The 17,580-nt window shown below is 49.0% G+C and overlaps 1 protein-coding gene across 5 annotated transcripts in view; it reads right to left on the minus strand.

Annotated features, from left to right (window-relative positions):
- ADCK1 (aarF domain containing kinase 1) overlaps positions 1 to 17,580 on the minus strand; it is a 129,927-nt gene that overhangs the window by 13,448 nt on the left and 98,899 nt on the right. For all 5 annotated transcript variants that reach the window (XM_058292928.2, XM_058292943.2, XM_058292935.2 and 2 more), the window contains 2 exons: positions 17,321 to 17,437; positions 977 to 1,126 (listed from right to left, as the gene is read on the minus strand). In XM_058292928.2, coding sequence (XP_058148911.1) covers positions 977 to 1,126; positions 17,321 to 17,437 — 267 coding nt within the window. The remainder of the gene's footprint in view (positions 1 to 976; positions 1,127 to 17,320; positions 17,438 to 17,580) is intronic.

Consider the following 17,580-nt stretch of genomic DNA (forward strand, 5'->3'; position numbering starts at 1 on the left):
GTCCTTAATGCAAAGCCTGCTAACTGCCCAGCAGGATCCATAGTCTCCTCTTCCCAGGCACAGGCAACCTTTCCCAGCCTCCCTTGAAGTCAGATGGGGCCAGGTGTCTGAGCTCCAGCCAGTGGAATGTGGAAGAAGCTGACCCACAAAAACTTTCCCAGGCGTGCTCCTCTGTGCCCTTATGGTGTGAAAACCTCCAGGGAGGCCTGGAAAGCAGGGCCTCAGTCAGCCTGCAGTCCAGGAGGGGCTGCCTGCAGACTTCTTCACCCACTGGTGTGTGAGCAAGAAATTAAACTTTTCTGTGTTTTGGCCATCATTCATTCTGGGGCTGTGTGCCAGCAGCTAGCCTTTCCTAAACTAATACGCCTTTCAAAGGAGGCCAAGGCTTTAGAAAAGGGATCAGGGCCCAAAGGGAAGGAGCAGGTGACCATGGGGGAAACCTCCCCGGGATCATCTGCCTCCTGCTATCAGGCCCTGGGCCACCAGGATAGACAATGAACACCACAGCTTCCAGGGAGGGGCTCTGATCCCAGTCCAATAGGACAGAGCCTGGGACCATCCAGCCCCTATCAGTTACCCAGCCCCTCTCCCACTGGAGGCCAGGCATACGAGTGCCACCTCCCTCTTAAACCCCAGCTCCCACGATGGAGAGTTCACATTGCAGGGCCCGAGCTGGCCTGGGGTTCCCGGGGAAGACAGTGTTTTACAGCTTAGAAAGTACTTTCACATACACAAGCACATTTCCACTCAGCCCTTGCAACAGCTTCTAAGGGATGTTATCAACTTCACTTTAGAGGGCAGCTGAGGCTTGGAGAGCTCCTCCAACTATGACTTGCACCAAGTACCCTAGCCCCCTGGGTTAGGACAGGACCCATTCCATCTGCCCCGGCTTCTCCGGTCAGTGCAGGAGTTCAGCGGCTCTGACTCCAGGCAGGACCAGACCCAAGGGCTGCTGAGTGGGGGAGGCCTCTCCTACCTGGTAGAGCCCGTGGTCCAACAGAATAATCTCTGCTTTTCCTGTGTCTGGACACTTCCTCACCAGCACGTTGCCTGGGTGGGGATCACAGTGCACGAAGCCATTGACAAAGATCATCTCGCTGTACATCTTGCCCAGGTGGCGTGAGATCTGAAAGGGCAGGGAGGGGGCTGAGCTCTGCTCCTTTCATGCTCATCTCAGAGGTGGATGTTGACTCTGCTCCCTCAGTCCCAACACTCAGGAAGACCAGAGGGACCGGGGGAGCCTGGGTGGGCCTGGGGGAGGGATGGCTTTGGGACTGTAGTTCTCAGTCTAGGATAGAAGCTAAACTCAAATCCAGCGCTTCTTGAGCTGCACAGTAGAATCACCAGGCATCAACAGATTTTACACATCCCCAAGGTGGCTCTAATGCACACTCAAGCAGGAGAACCACTATGTCTAGTTATTCCGATGGCTGTACCTTCCTGCCTCTCACATCTGCCCCACCACTTGTCCCACATTTTCTCTCTTCTCTCCTTTCTTTTCAGTTGCTCTTCATTTCTTCCCCAAAGCTGAAAATGGGCTAAAAAGCTGAGTTGGAGGAATCTCTCCACCCACCTCTTCTCCAGAAAGCAGGGCTGGGGTTTGCAGATCAGGAATAACTGATCCCCCTACACACTGGGGCTGCCCCACCTGCTCCAGGCCAGTTCCAGGTGGTCCCAGAGTCCTAGGCCCTTCTCTCCTCCCCCACTACCCCAAGCCCCTCTCCATATTCCCCTCCCCACCAGAGCCCAATGCTAATCTGATTTATGATGTCTGCACAGAAGAAATGACATTGGAGAGGCCGTTTAAATCATCCTGTCACTGCCGCTCCCCCCACCGAGGCAGTCTTCTTATCTCTACTCCCTTTTTATTAAAGCTAAAAGCCTTTTTCAAGCTGGGGAACAGCTGCTGATTGAGCCAGGCCTGGGCCCAGAAATGATGTCGATGGGTCTCCATGGGACATAGATGCTCAACCCAGAAAGCTGTCACCCTAGAAAGCTGTCACCCCAGGACACATTTCTCTCAGCCTCAGCTGGACCCCATGGTCACCAGCAAATATATCCCAGCCAGAGGAGAGAAGCCGGGCCAATGGGGTAGGGAACAAAGGATTAGAGTCCTAGATAAAGACCCAGCTCCCTTCTCACTCCACACTGACTCCAGCCACATTTGCTCTCTTTCCACTTCTCAAAGATCCCCTCATCTTCCTTCCTCAGGACCTTTGCACATGCTATTCCTCCTGCCAGGAGCATCCTGCCATCTCCGGTTCACCAGGTTTCCTCCCACTCCTCCTTCTAATCCCAGCTCAGCATCACTTCCCCAGGGAGCTTTCTCTGATCCCCAGGATGGATACTCCTGCCAAACATGCTCACAGGATGCTGTACTTTGCTTTCATAGCACACACACACTATCTGTGTGATTATTTGATTAAGGACAATCTAGTCCCCTCTTTTATAGGCTCCTGAGATGACAGGGACTGGCTCTATTTTTTTAAAAAACAGCTTTATTGGGGTTTAATTCACACACCATAGTCTGGCTCTATTTTGCTGAACTCTGGATCCCAGCAGCTAGTAGCATCCAGAACTTAGTAAGCAACCAGGACCTGGGTGAGAACGGGATGGATGGATGCATAAATGTGAACAGAGGTCTCAAAGATCCTGAAGCAGCATCTTACCAGTCTGCCAATCTTTTGTCTGGGTCTTACTGTATCACAGGCTGGTGAAGGGGGCAAAGGATGAGGAACTGTGGGACTGGCCAGCCCAAGAGGCACTGCACATTGGTTTGAGTAATCAGAAAACAATCTCGGGACATTTTCCTTAGTCCAAAAGAAAAAATCCTATATTCCCTATTATGGACCCATAGTGTCAATATAGTACCTTCTTTGACTCTGATGCAATATTACAATATTGCTGTTCACTATAGTCCATAAGTTACACTAATTAATAATCTGATCATATTCTTTCATAATATGTAACAAATGTTCCACAACAATGTTAGGTGTTGGTGGAGGGGTGACGTATGGGAATTCTGCACATTATGCATGATTGTTTTATATGTGTACAACAGGAAAGAAGGGAGGGAAGGAGAGATGGAGGGAGGGAGGACCTCAGGGTCTCTTCTTGCTTTCCACTTCCCTCTCTCCCTCTTGCTGCATGAGCTCAGCCCAGGGTGTATATCAACCTTCTCTACCCACCACACAATGAAAAGCAGCACCTCACTTAATTCTCACAACAGCCTGTATTAGTTAAGGACCATCACTATCCCCATTTCACAGAGAGGAAAACTGAGGCTCAGAAACTCAATGACTTGCCCAAGGTCAAATGGTGCAGCTAGTTCCAACCTCAGATCTGTCCAATTCCATAGCTCATCCCTTAAGCCACTACTCTCTTTCCCAAAATACTGATTCTGCCACTGGGGAGAGGACTAGTGAGGAGTGACACTCAGGAGCAGGGACTTGGGTCACAGTCATATGAGTGGAGCATTTACTTATCCTTTAAGGTGTGACTGACAGCGTACTGCCTCCAGGAAGCCTTTGTGGTCATTCCCACCCATCCAGAGCTCTCCCATCTTGGAACTGCTATGGCACCTGTACTTGCATACACAGAGAGTCTTGCTTATTAATTATTTTATATAAGTGTGTTTTGAGATGAGAAAAGTCTCCTTTAGGACTAAGACCCTTCTGCTCCCATGTACTTCAGGGCACCAGACTGGGCACATGGTGAGAGCCCAGTAAATACCAAGGATTTGAACTGATGTGACATTTGCCAGGGTGTGGAGACCAGTTCATGGGGTGAGAAAGGCGCGCGCTTTGTGATTTCTCTGTCTCTTTTTGACTAAGTGAAGAAAGTCCGGTTTTGGTACTAGTAGGTCAACAGTACCTCTTTAGTGCTTGCTAATACCCTTTTTGAACAGGGATAGAGGGTGTGGGCCTCAGGTACAGAGACTTGGGCAGGCAAGAGTATCAAGCTAGGATTTAATGATTTCATTTTTTCATTGAATTTATGTTTACTTTCCATTTTGTGGCCAATGAGACCAGTTTTCTAGTGGATAAATCAAGTTTCCTTTTAAAATAAATGTCTTAGTCATTTAAAAGGGGGAACAGTTGATGAGAAAAGCATTAAATAATTAATAGTATAAGGGATATACACATATGGGGGAAAAAAGACTGCTTGATACTGGGAAACACCAGATTAATGGTGTTTAACAGCTTTTGGGATAGGGAAAAGGGGAGAAGGTCTCTGGGGACATTGGGCTGGACTCTGAGTGCTTCCAGAGCACACCACCTGAGCACCCAGATTTGCAACTTCACGGTGCCCAGACCAGCAGGGCATTTTCCAAAGCGTAACTCAAGGAGGTCATTATGAGCTAAGGGGGACAAACAACGAATGCTCATGTGGTGAATGTTCACTGGAACCAAAAAAGGACATCCCTGGGACATCAAGGAGGGGGTGGCCATGGCCCTGCTGGCCCGATGGGCCCATCACCTCTACCACCCCTTCCCACCAAGACTGCAGGACAGGAAAAAGCAGAAACCCTGGGGGAAACAGAGGCAGGAGAAGGTGAAGAGACGGGAGCATCTATCCAAGTATGCACTCACTGACTAAAGGCCCCAAATCCACGAACAGGAGATCCTGCAGTCAACACAGTGAGACCTTTGTCACTTCGAGTTTCCCTGGGATGTCATGGTTCCCGCCCTGATGCTCATTTTAACCCCATGAATCTCCTCTACATCCCAATCAACTCTAATCGGCCCCAAATAAAATCACCAAGACACCCCAACTAGGAACAATAGCTGACATCCCCATTAGCTGACATCCTACAAATAGGCAGCTGTGATCCCCACTTTGCAGAAGAGGAACTGAGGCTCAATGAGGTTTAACTTACCCAAGGCTCCCGGGCCAGGGAGAGCTGGAGCCAGGACTCAAACCAGTTCTGACTCCGCAGCCTCCCAGGAATCTCTATTCTGCACTGGCTCACCTACTTCTGCACACCTCTGTTTAGCTTTGTGGCCTGGAATGAGCTGCTTATGCTCTCAGCTTTAGTTTCTTTTTTGTAAATATCCCTCTCTCAAGGGCTGCCGTCAGCGTAAACGAGAATATCACAGTGCTTAGAACATCCTAACCTCTCGCTAGGTCCCCTGTTGCTTCTGTCTCTTTGTACCACTCCTGGGAGGTCAGCAGACTAGGTTTCATTGTACCTTTGTAGGATGAAGAGACCAGGGATAAAGTCCTGACTCTTCTTCCTACGCCACACTGAGCCCAGCTACCATGCCAGAACCCCAGCTCCTGCCATTTCCGGGGGTGAAATAACTGTCAGCGCGCAGTGTCTGCTCACAATAGGAGCAGACCTTTGCCCCAGATCAGATCCTCGGGGTCAGTCTGAGATGTCAGGTACCCCAAGGCTCCCTCTCTGTTTCCCCAGAGAGGGGGCTCCACAATTCCCCACCTCTGGGCCACCAAGAACCTTTATTTGGCTCTTCTCTCCATGGAGCCAGGCTTTGAAAGGTTGTATTTGCCAAACCAATTGCAGTTATTAAATAATAATTCATTTTTATTTGTCAAGAATGCAGGGAAGGTCCAATCAGGGCTCCTGATCAGCCCAAGATAAGCAGTGCAGCCAGACTGAGCTGACAGAATTCCAGCCAAAAGCAGAGAAATGACATTTCATTTAGTCTGGGCAGACCTGTCACAGGGAGATGTATGATCTCCCTTAAGCTTTCTGAAATATTGCTGATCGCTCTGGGCCCCCCATTACTACATTGAAAGATGGCCCCTGGAGGCTGGTGACTCTGGATGGGAGACCTTACCCATGAGGAGCGGGCTGCCGCCGTCAGGGGAAGAGGGGGAGATGCTGCCAATGTAGCTCACAGGTAGCAGCCAGGCCCACCAGGGAGACCCTCCCCATTTCACCACCGCCACCACCCACACTGTCCCCACCTGGGTTCCTTCCCATTGGGGGGCTGCTCTTGATGTTCACTTTAAGCAGATCTCACCAGGGTAAATAGGTATGGAAGGGAGGGGCAGGAGGGGGAACCTGCCTTATGCCACAGGGACTCTGAGCCGCCTTGGGCCACCTTAGGGCATGGCTGACCTGGACAAGTGCTCTCCCTTCTAGCCTGGACCTGAATTTCTGCTGTGGAAGGAGACCAGCCCCATCCGCTCTATCATCCTCACAGAGCAGCCTCAAGTTTCAAGGTCAAAATGAGATCACGTAAAACACACAAATGTGGTTTTGTTTTCTCTTGTTTAATGCTGTAGCTTCCTTTGAACTTGGAAAAAATATATACCCATTATCACTGTCAATGTGTAAATTTAAACATTGAAAAACATGACTCCTACAAATAGAGCATGAACATGTGCCAAAGATTTATTAACTCACTAATAAGGAAGCAATTGAGATGGTAGAGCTGGCTCAAAGAGAATTTTGAGGAACGGGGTATTTATGGGCATTTAAGCAGATTAAGATACCTGCATTAGATACAAAACTGGTAGTTGTCCTATAAAAAATACATAACCTTTGGAGTTATCTTTTCTACAAGACAGAAATTATTTACATCTCTGCCTGCTAAGATCTACAAGCTGACATGTGACTTCAGAGTCTGAGCCCTTAATTAATTGTAAATAGCAAAGTCAAACAAATGTACATTCCCCCAGATATTAAAAAACTCTTAGTGGACACGTTAAAAATGCCCAAAAGATGACTTTGAAAGGACATACTGGACCCTCTTGGCTTTTTTCTTTTTAAGTTTTAGATAATTTTTCTAAATATACCCACAGTTACGTGAACTTATCACTCCGGGAATAGATTTGCCTGGCGAAGGGCACCCAGGCACCTCAGACTCACAGAGGCATCAAGAATCCCAAGAAAAACTTAAGGCCATTCTTGGGCGCACAGCCCTCTCACCCACCTAACTCTCACCCTAACATTGTAGATAAGTTTCCTGACTAAGAAAAGACAACTGCAGAGAGCAGACTTGGCTCAACAGATAGAGTGTGCCTACCACATGGGAGGTCCATGGTTCAAACCCCAGGCCTCCTTGACCCGTGTAGAGCTGGCCCATGAGCAGTGCTGATGTGCGCAAGGAGTGCCGTGCCACACAGGGGTGTCCCCCGCATAGGGGAGCCCCACGCGCAGGGAGTGCACCGGTCAAGGAGAGCTGCCCGGCACAAAAAAAGTTCAGACTACCCAGGAGTGGCACCGCACACATGGAGAGCTGATGCAGCAAGATGACACAACAAAAAGAGACACAGATTCCCAGTGCTGCTGACAAGAATACAAGCGGACACAGAAGAACACACAGCGAATGGACACAGAGAACAGACAACCGGGGCAGGGAAGGGAAGGGGAGAGAAATAAATAAAAATAAATATCTTCAAAAAAAAGAGACAATTGCATCCCCAGTGCATCCCCAGTGCCTGCTCAGGCCCTATCAGCACAGGCATGTATATAAAAGACATGGAATAGCAGTCCCTCTGTGCCAGGCCCATTCTAGGCTCTTTACATAGACTGACTGAGCACTAGTAGGCACCCTCCACAATAGTCAGGTGAAAAAGGTGAGACGCAGCAAGGGTCACGGGCCACTCAGCCCCCAGGCAGTGAAGCCCCCAGAGAACATGCTCCCAGTTGCCAGGCCACTCTACCTCTCCACGCACAGCGAAATGCCTGCCTGGAGGCAGAAGTTGCACCAAAGACTTCTAAAGGGTCTCCAGGCCCACCATGCAGCAGCAAATGCCAAGAACAAAGCGTTCCCTTTAGAGATAAGTCACGTGAATATCAGTGGGAAATTCAGGACTGTCTGGCTAACGAAAAAGCACTGTTAACTAAAGCCATGGTACAGCTCTATTTAGGAGAAGAAAAAAATCAGTGACAAGTCTTTTAATTGTTCCATATAAAAAAAATGTGTCACTCATGTGTGTGATTTCAGTAATTACACAATGCCTTTATTCTCTAACAGTAGGGAGGGCAAAAAAAAAAAAACAAAACAGAAAAAACAACCAGTAGTCTAAAAAGGCTGAGTAAAGAATTAATTTAGTAAATAATATTTAAATCAAGGAGTTATTTTTGGATTTTTCTCAAAATGTGAATTGGCTGAAAGTGCTTTAATTATTTTATAATTGCATGGATTAATTTATTCTCACCCCCAAGGGAAATTCTATTTATGTTCTTAGGGGGGCGTCTTAGAAGCAAGGCCAAGATTTCTGAAAGTAAAAGGAGGTTGGTGTTGCAGGGTATTAATAGTCACAGAAGTAGCCCAATATTAAGTACAAGGAGGTTAATAATTCAGACTCGGTGCCCTTCTCCCACTCTCTGCCCAGGCTCCTTTAGGGGGAACAGCTTCAAAGACCAAACGCGTCTACTATGCCACCTCCCCACCCCCACCCCTCGAAAGCACCCTTTGGGTATATATACACCTCAGGCCACCTGCTGCTGCCAAACGTATTCACAGCAAATCGTGGACAAGCAAACACTGATGATGTCCTCACCCTGCACAAAACAGTGTTGGAAACCTCCTACCATACATGGTGTTGGGAAAGAAAGAAAAGTGCAGGTTAGCTACAGGGAGACTCAGGAAGTAACTCTAATTGTGGAGACTGACCTGACAGCAAGGTGTGGGGTGTTCACGAGGCCAAAAGAGGCTCCTTGGGTCTCCTGGATAGACAAACACTTGTTAAAATTACCCCTGGGGCCCAAAGAGCCATGGCTACTGAAGGAGGTGGGGTGGTGCTAGGAGCCAGGGCCACTGGGAGACAAGGCGAAAGGAGGAAAAGCTGTGGATACCCGTCACAAGCAACAACTCATGCCAACTATTCCTGCCTTACTGGATCAATATTTTAACAAAATAGGGAAAGCCTTCCTGCCCAGCACATTTTCCCCTTCTCTTGACAACTATCTTACTGCTAGCCTCACACAGTTGGCTGAAGTTGGAATTCCAGTGCCGTATCATTTGGTGAGTGTGAACTGTGGGGCTTGGTACTGCATTTCAATCGTCAAATAATCCTACAGGTTACTGTCTTGTTCCACTTTTAAAAAGGAATCTGGGGCTTTAAAGGGGGAATACCTTCACCAAGGCAGCAGAGCTGGGAAGAAGCAGAACCAGCGTTAGAATTCAGGAAGGCTGACCCCCAAAGCTCACACTCTGACCCACTCCTGGTTCCCCTGCTGTTGAGGAAATACATCTTCAGGAGGCCCTGGCACACATCTTCTACACCTGGTCTGCTCTCAGCTCCTCAAGCTTCTCAAGATTTAGTCCAAAAAGTTATGGTGAGGTAGTCAATGAAATGAGATGCTTGCTTTCAAGTGAGTTCAGAAAGTAGGAGCTTCAGGGAATCGGACTTGGCCCAGTGGTTAGGGCATCCGTCTACCACATGGGAGGTCCACGGTTCAAACCCCGGGCCTCCTTGACCCGGGTGCAGCTGGCCCATGCGCAGTGCTGATACGCGCAAGGAGTGCTGTGCCATGCAGGGATGTCCCCACGTAGGGGAGCCCCACGCGCAAGGAGTGCACCCCATAAGGAGAACCACCCAGCATGAAAGAAAGTTCAGCCTGCCCAGGAATGGTGCTGCACACATGGACAGCTGACACAACAAGAAGACACAACAAAAAGAGACACAGATTCCCATGCTGCTGACAACAACAGAAGCTAACAAAAGAAGAACACACAGCAAATGGACACAGAGAACAGACAACTGGGGTAGGGGGAGAGGGGAGAGAAATAAATAAATAACTCTTTAAAAAAAAAAAAAAAAAGGAAGTTGGGGCTTCATGCCTCTTCCCTGGTCTTTTGAGTACCATCTACCTTAGAAGCAGAGAGGCCCAGCGAGTGGAGATGATGCTGAGTAAAAATGTATACTTCCTATTACACATGGAGGTAGTAGTGGGGAAACCATGAGAAATATGAACTGACCACAGCATTGATTTTGGTGGATGGGGGAAGGGACCACCATACGCTTCACCCATGACCATTACTTAATCTTCAAGCCTATGTACTCACAGATAGCAGAAGGAGGTAGGCAGGAAAGGGTTCAAAGAAGATTCTCAAAGATTCCATGGAGGAAGATATGCCTCTGCAAATAATAACTTCATGAATTATAAATTTGAAAATTTAGCAGAACTTCCCAGCTTGCAAAGTTCACATAATGATCCTGTGAAGTGAGTATTGTTATCCCGCCAACTGTACAGTTAAGGAAATTCAGACTCAGAGCTTAAGTAATTTATCCAAGGGCAAATGCCAATAAACGGCAGCTTCAGAATGCAACCCCACGTGCCCTGACTTTAAAAGCCTCTGCTCATCCTGCCACACCATCCCTACCTGCCCACCCCTCTGACACTCTAAGAGCACTTGTATGCAGTGCCTGCACAGAGTAGTGCTCGACAAACCTTTGTTGAACCATGAACTTGAGACTTCTTCACAGCTCTTACAATAACATGGAATGGATTTTAAAAAAACTACCGGAAAGAAGAAACTCATAGAGAACTTCTGGTTAAACATGGCAGATTGAACTCAGGCCTTAACTCGACTCCCACATGAATTCCACTGCTATGGTTTCAACTGTGCCCCCAAAAGATACATACAAAGTCCTAACCCCAGTCCTGTGAATGTGATCCTATCCCTATCTGGAAACAGGATCTCTGAAGATGTTATTAGTTAAGGTGAGGCCAAACTTGTTTAGGTTGGGTCCTAATCCAATATGACTGGTGTCCTTATAAGAAGAGGAAATTGGACACAAAGAGGCAGAGGGGTGAACAACAAGTGACAACTGAGGAAGAGAGAGCCATGGATTGCCAGCAAGCCACTGCCAAAAACCGAGAGAGGCAGGGAACAGAATCTCCCCTAAAGGTTTAAGGGGAAATGTGATCCTGCCGGCACCTTGATTTCGGACTCTAGATTCCAGAACTGAGATTATAAATTTCTATTGTTGTACACTGTGGCACACTGTCATGGCAGCCCTGGCCAACTAGGACACCCAATAAAGTGTCTCCAAAAGAAAAAAGAAGGCAAGGACCCCACCACAACAAAAGAAGGACCCACAGCAGCAGACACAAAGAGACTTTTGTTTGCTGTGGGGAATAGATGGCTGCTGGGAGATGACTTGGCCAACTAGAAAACATGGAACCCTCAGCCTGTAGTGGGGCGATTTTGTTTATCAGCTCTGAGTCCCAGAGAGGCTCAGGAACGAAGGGCCCCTGGCACCTCTGTAAGCAGGATTTGGGGGGCCTGAGAAAAGGAAGACAAGATGAAAGACCCAGGAAATATCAGTGAGACCTCTAGACCTCTTATGTGACCCTCTTGAACTTGGCAGAAGAGGGAGGTTTATTCTCGGGAGAGCTAAGAGACCAGCTCGGAAGCCAGGCCACACACCAGGAGCACCCTCCGGAGGTCAGGGGACTCAATGGCTTGCTATGTAACCATCTTCCCCAGCTGGGACTCCGCCAGGCCCCACCCTCACACACACCTCAGGCATCCAGCCGCATTCTTCAGAGATGGTCTCCCCATCAGGCCTCCAGTCTTGGTCCTCACCTCCCCAGCACTCCTGACGCGCTGTCACCTTTCTCTTGGCTAATTTCACGCAAATTAAATTGGGCCTCAGCCCAGGCAGGGTCTTAAACACATACTCGCTGAAATCCAATTAACCTTCGATAAAGGTCCTGCAATCAATAATCATTCTGTGGCTTGAGGAGGCTCCAGCCAGCCCAGGAAAGCGGGATCTTGCACGACCTTTATGTTTAATGAGATCAATGACAGTCACAGTCACCAGCTCTTAAAGTGATTGGCAAATATGATCCCAGGGTCAGGCCCCGTGGAGCTACTGCTTCTGGTCTCAGAGACACAAAGCAAAGAGGGCCTGGCAGGCTACCGCCTTCCCGAGGCCCTGAGCTCCTGGTAGATGAGAGCACCTGGGCTGGGCTGCCACACACCTGGAGGTGCAAGACAGTGGAGGTAATTTCTGGAAGGTTCACCTGGGTAGCCCTTGACCCCTGGTCTCTGGAAGATGATTCCAGAATTTCAGTGAGTTTCTGAACCACCTGAAGAGTTTGCTAAAATACAGATTCTTGCAACCCCTTCCACCTATCCTCATCCCAAATTCTGAACTAAGCTTGAGGTAGGGCCCAGGAATCTGTATTTTTAAATAAGTTCCCATGGTGATTTTCAAATAGATAGTTTGTGAATAAGTCTTAGCTCCCAGCAAGACAAAAAAATCTCTATTGTATAAAATATCCAAACAGGAAGGACACTTAGAGTCCAGCTCATCCAATGCCTTTGATAAGAAAATTGCCACCCAGAGAAGTGGGGTGATTTTCCCGAAGTCAGGCAGCAAGTCCCTGGCAGGGCTAGAGCTTGAACCCAGGTCATCTTGCCCCTTCACTTTCACTACTTGGGTCCATCAGCAATTGGCTACTTAGACTGGTATGCAGGTTCTCACAGGTGGGCTGGGTTGGACTGGGAAGCTGTGGGGTGAAGGGCTTCGAGGAGGGGAGTGGGGATGACTCTGCAAGTGGTTGGAAGGGTCTGGAGCCATCCCCACCCACCTAGACAGGGGTCCTTCTAGAGATACTTTCCAGCTGAGTCACCAAGATGTCACTCACCACCCTACCCCCAGGGTGTGCATGAGATCTTTGCCCCTTGTCACTCCTATCTGTCCTTGTACTTTCCTCCCAAGGAATGCTCATTGCCAAGTGGTCTCAGGAGGGAGAATCACTCCAGGGACTCGCTGGCTGAGCCCCACAGTCCCAGGGAGACGATTAGAACCTCAGAATTGTTTGAAACTTCAAGGAATGTGAAGTCGTTCATATTCAACACACACATACACACACCACCGGTCTTCCATGGGGCCTATGGCTTTGCTTTATTTTTTTTTTTAATTTCTCTCCCCTTCACGCCCCCCCCCCCCCCGAGTTGTCTGCTCTCTGTGTCCATTCGCTGTGTGTTCTTCTGTGGTCGCTTCTATCCTTATCAGGGGCACCAGGAATCTGTGTCTCTTTTTGTTGTGTCATCTTGTTGTGTCAGCTCTCCATCTGTGCTCAGACAGGCTGCACTTTCTTTTGCGCCGGACGGCTCTCCTTATGGGACGCACTCCTTGCGCATGGGGCTCCCCTACGCAGGAACACCCCTGCGTGGCAGGGCACTCCTTGCACGCATCAGCACTGCACATGGGCCAGCTCCACACAGGCCAAGGAGGCCCAAGGTTTGAACCACAGACCTCCCATGTGGTACGCAGATGCCCTATCCATTGGGCCAAGTCCGCTTCCCTGCCTTTGCTTTAGCGGCAAGTGACATAACAGGTTCATTTCTGCAGAGGAGGGCCAGTTCCTAACCTACTCCCAGTGTCATCGATGGTCAGCAAGCCTGGGGTTTCTGTGAAATAAGCATTTAATGGCATCATCTCAGAAACTAAAGAGCTTCCTAAAGACACTTGTGCAAACCCTACAGGCCAGGGGTAGTGGGTTAAGTAATAAAGACAGTGTGATATGATTGCAAGGATAAGAGACCAACAAAACAGCATAGAGATTCCAGAAACAGAGCACACCTGATTTATGATGAAGATGCCAGCCCAAAAGATTTGGACTGCGTTCACCTGCAGTTCAAAAGTGGGCAAAAATGACCTGTCGTGACAAGAGTCACAACAGCGGTTAGCCCTGGTGGGGGTGCGGGTATTGATGGGGAGGGGGCAGAGGGAGTCTGTAGGGGGCTGGAGAGGCTTAGATTCTTCATCTTGATGGTGATGATATAGTATAGCATAGGAACGTTTGCAGAGGTGCACCACTACGAGCTGTGACCCTAGACCAACTGCCGGCCCTCTCTGAGTCTCTGCTTCATCTGCAAAATAGAGACACTAAGACCTACCTCAGAAGCTTACTATGGAGAAAGGGCCCAACACAGGGAGTCTGATGCTCCATACAGGAGCTTCCAGGTAAAGGGGGAAGGAGGAAAAGACAGGGCCCAACAACAATAACGAGAACAGCAATAAGCATCCAGCTACCATTTGGGATTGCTGACTCCACACTGTGCTGTGCTGGGTGATGCTCTGCCCTCTGAGCAGCAGGTCCTGCGATCATTTCCATTACAACTCCAGCAGGCCTGTGCTCACAACCACTGCCCTCACCTGCAATTGCACCTGCCTTGTCTTTTGAGCCAAGGTGTGGCTGTCTCCTCTGGTCCCACCCCACCACTGGGGCCACACACTCATCTGCTTCATTTGCTGCCTAGCACATTTACCTCCCTGTTGTCTGGTCTCTTCCATTCCTTCCTCCCTACCCAGAGTGGCGGAGCACATTGCTGTACTCCTCAAAACCCTTTAGTGGCTCCCCAGTACCTCAAGGCTCAGACCAAAGGCCTCCAGCACCTACTTCCCCACCATCTCACCACCTCACCTCCCCACAGTCCCCGGGAACCCTGCCCAAAGCCCTTCAATCCACACCCACCCTTCTGCTTCCTTGCAATGCCCTCCCTTTCCCTCTCCTGGAAAATTCCTACGCATCTTCCTGGGGAAGCCGACCTGTGGGCAGAGGCGGGTGCTGCATCACGTGGCCCCCGCGGACTTACTCATCTCCCTCTTGCTGCCTAGACAAGGCTATAATGATTCATTCGTGCATCTGACTCCAACGCTAGGCTGGGAATGCCTTAAAAGGAGGGGCTGGGTCTGATTCCCCACCGAATCCCCACAGCTAGCACACAGTAGGCACTTTAAATATGAGGATCGCTGTTGAAAAATTACAACCTTCACCCTTACCTCAGGGGCCCTATGGGGATCAAGAAGAAGAAAATGGGGTACAGGCTACAGCTCCCAATGGACAGGTTTCCCTGGGACCAAGGTGGTGGGAGGTGGAGACATGGGCCCGCCTGTCCCCTGGCACCATAATGCTGATACACCGGCTGCTGCTGTCACACAGGGGCCTCTGCCTCCATTTTGTCTGATAACTTGTGATCTGGGAAGGGCTGCTCAGCTCTGTCCAGCTCCAATGGTACAAGAAAGAGGCACGATCATCCAAACAGGAGCTGCAGGGAGGGGAGGGGCTTTGTGGGAGGGCCCCGGGGACAGGGCAGTCCTGACCCTTCACCTGGGGTGTGCTGGGCTTCCTGGGACACCATCTGCCACCCAAGCCTAAGCAGCCTCAGGACAGAGCCCAGTGTGCACAACAGGGCACCTACAGGTTCTACTCTGCTCTCTGGAGTCCAGGGTGAAATGCTTCCCAGCACCCACACCCTGTTCTCACCACAGGCAGAGATGTTCAGCAATGGAAAGGGTGTCTTTTTGCCTGGCTGGTTGGTTCATTTGTTGTAGTACTAAACACCTGAAACTGTGTTAGACACTTGGGAAACTATTTGAAGAGGTAATGAGCTCCCCATCACTGGAGACATTCCAGCGGAAGCTTGCTGATCTCTCGTTAGTAACGTTGTAGAGGGGGATTACTCACCACTCCACAGACTGATATGTCTTCTGCTCCCAAGTCCATAAAGACCTCCCCATCTATCAAGTCCTAACTCAAAGGTCACCTCCCCCAAGCCTTTCCTCTCTCATCCATCCACTCCTGGCTGAGTTACCAGAATACTTTGCACATAGGTCTATCACTACACTTATCATAGTTTATTAAAGTTGCTTTTTTATATGTTTCTGCAGTTGCCGTCTATAGATTGTGCAGTTTTTAGCGACAGGGTCATGTCTCTGTTCCCAGTACCTAACACATTCTAAGTACCTAGTAGATTCTCAAGAAATGTTGGTTGAACTGAATGGGCTCAACCAAACTGACACAGGTAGCAGGCTTCTCAATCTTTCCCTCTTCTTTTCCTAACACAAAGGAGAGGGAACAGGACCCCTGGGGATGGGAGGAGGGCACTTAATTTATTTGAACTATGACTTATCTTAAAATTCATATCAGTTTTTCATTCTGCTCCAAAACATAACCATGTTCACTTTAAATAAAAATTGTTGATCATCCCCAATCTTCATTTATAAAGCAGGCTCCAACTCTCTAAGCCAAACTCAGCATGTAAATGCATTACCTTCCCCCCAGTGTGGGACATGACTCCTGGGGATGAGCCTCTCTGGCACTGAGGGATTACTACCAATCACCAGCTGATGATGCAACTATAAAAAGATCTTGATAAAAGGGGGAAATGGTAAAGACAAATGAGTTTATACAGCTAAGAGACTTCAAAATGAGTCGGGAAGTCATCAAAGGGGTTGCACCTATGCATATCTCAGCAGGATCCTAGAGATGCCAAAGTAGATACAACCCCAGGTACCAGTGCTCCTGAGGCCCACGGAGGCACAAAGGTTCTACAGTCATGGCAGGTGGCTCTGGAGTTCAGTGCCTTGTCAGTGGGCCCTACTTTGGAATTTGTGCTCCTGAGTGTGATGGAGTTGGACTCAGATGTGACCTTTCTACACATGCGTCTTCTGTCACTTTTACTGAACCTGTGGTTGGCACTGGGGTTAGTGTATACTCATGAGACTTGCATCTCTGAACAGTCCATGTGCCAGCTGGGCCCTGAGTCTCACCAGAGTTGCAACATCTACTCTCCAGTTCACTGGACTTACCCAGGTCAGCTAACAGGGAGGTGAAGATGGTCAACCACCACACCATGGAACCAAGAGTGCCTACAACTCCAAGCAGGAGAATCGCATCCATCAGCCATGTGGAATCTAAGCCCCCTCTCAATGTAGAGGTGAAATAGACATCACTATCCCAGGGTCCACAGGATGGAGGAATAAAATATGGATTACAGTGGACTTACTGGTATTCTACTATAGAACTATTGTGACTCTAGCAATGGAAGGAATTGTATCATTGATGTGGAGACAGTGACCACAGTAGTTGCTGAGGGCAGGGAGAGGGAGAAGAGATGAGATGTGGGGACATTTTCGGGACTTGGAGTTGTCCTAAATGATTTTGCAGGAACAAATGCTGGGTATTATATATCCTGCCATAACCCACTGAATGGACTGGGGGAGAGTATAACTACAATGTAAACTATAATCCATGCAGTGCAGCAGTGCTCTAAAACATACTCACCAAATGCAATGAATATGCCACAATGATGAAACAGGTTGTTGCTGTGGGAGGAGTGGGGGTGGGGGGTAGGGTGGGGTATATGGGAAACTCTTATATTTTTTAACATAACATTTCTGTGATCTATGTATCTTTAAAAGAAAAAAAGACTCCAGAAACATACCCAAAGTTCATCCTGAGGCTCATCCCTTCATCCTACTGTATACTATAAACCCTAGCTTGAAGAGATGGGACACCTGGATGTGCCTGCCCACTCTGGGAAGCTGGACCGAGCCCACGCCCTCTCATGTAGCAGCCCCAAGTTCCCATTCTCACCTCGTTGACATCAATCTTGTTCCTCTCCATGTAGTCTCTGTCGTTGACCTGCCCGCCCTCCACAAACTCCATCAGAAGAACCCGCTTGGTGGACAGCTCCCAGTAGATCCGGGGGACCTAGAACAGGAGAGGAGGACAGGAGGCTCAGAATGGTCTGGGGAGCTGGGGATCAGGGCACCACTGTGCACAGCCAGCCAGATGAGAGCAGTTGTTCCTTCCCACAAAGGAAGAAGAGGCCCGAGGGGGATCTCGGCAGCAGC

The sequence above is a fragment of the Dasypus novemcinctus genome, chromosome 3, assembly GCF_030445035.2.
Source record: "Dasypus novemcinctus isolate mDasNov1 chromosome 3, mDasNov1.1.hap2, whole genome shotgun sequence".
Taxonomy (NCBI): domain Eukaryota; kingdom Metazoa; phylum Chordata; class Mammalia; order Cingulata; family Dasypodidae; genus Dasypus; species Dasypus novemcinctus.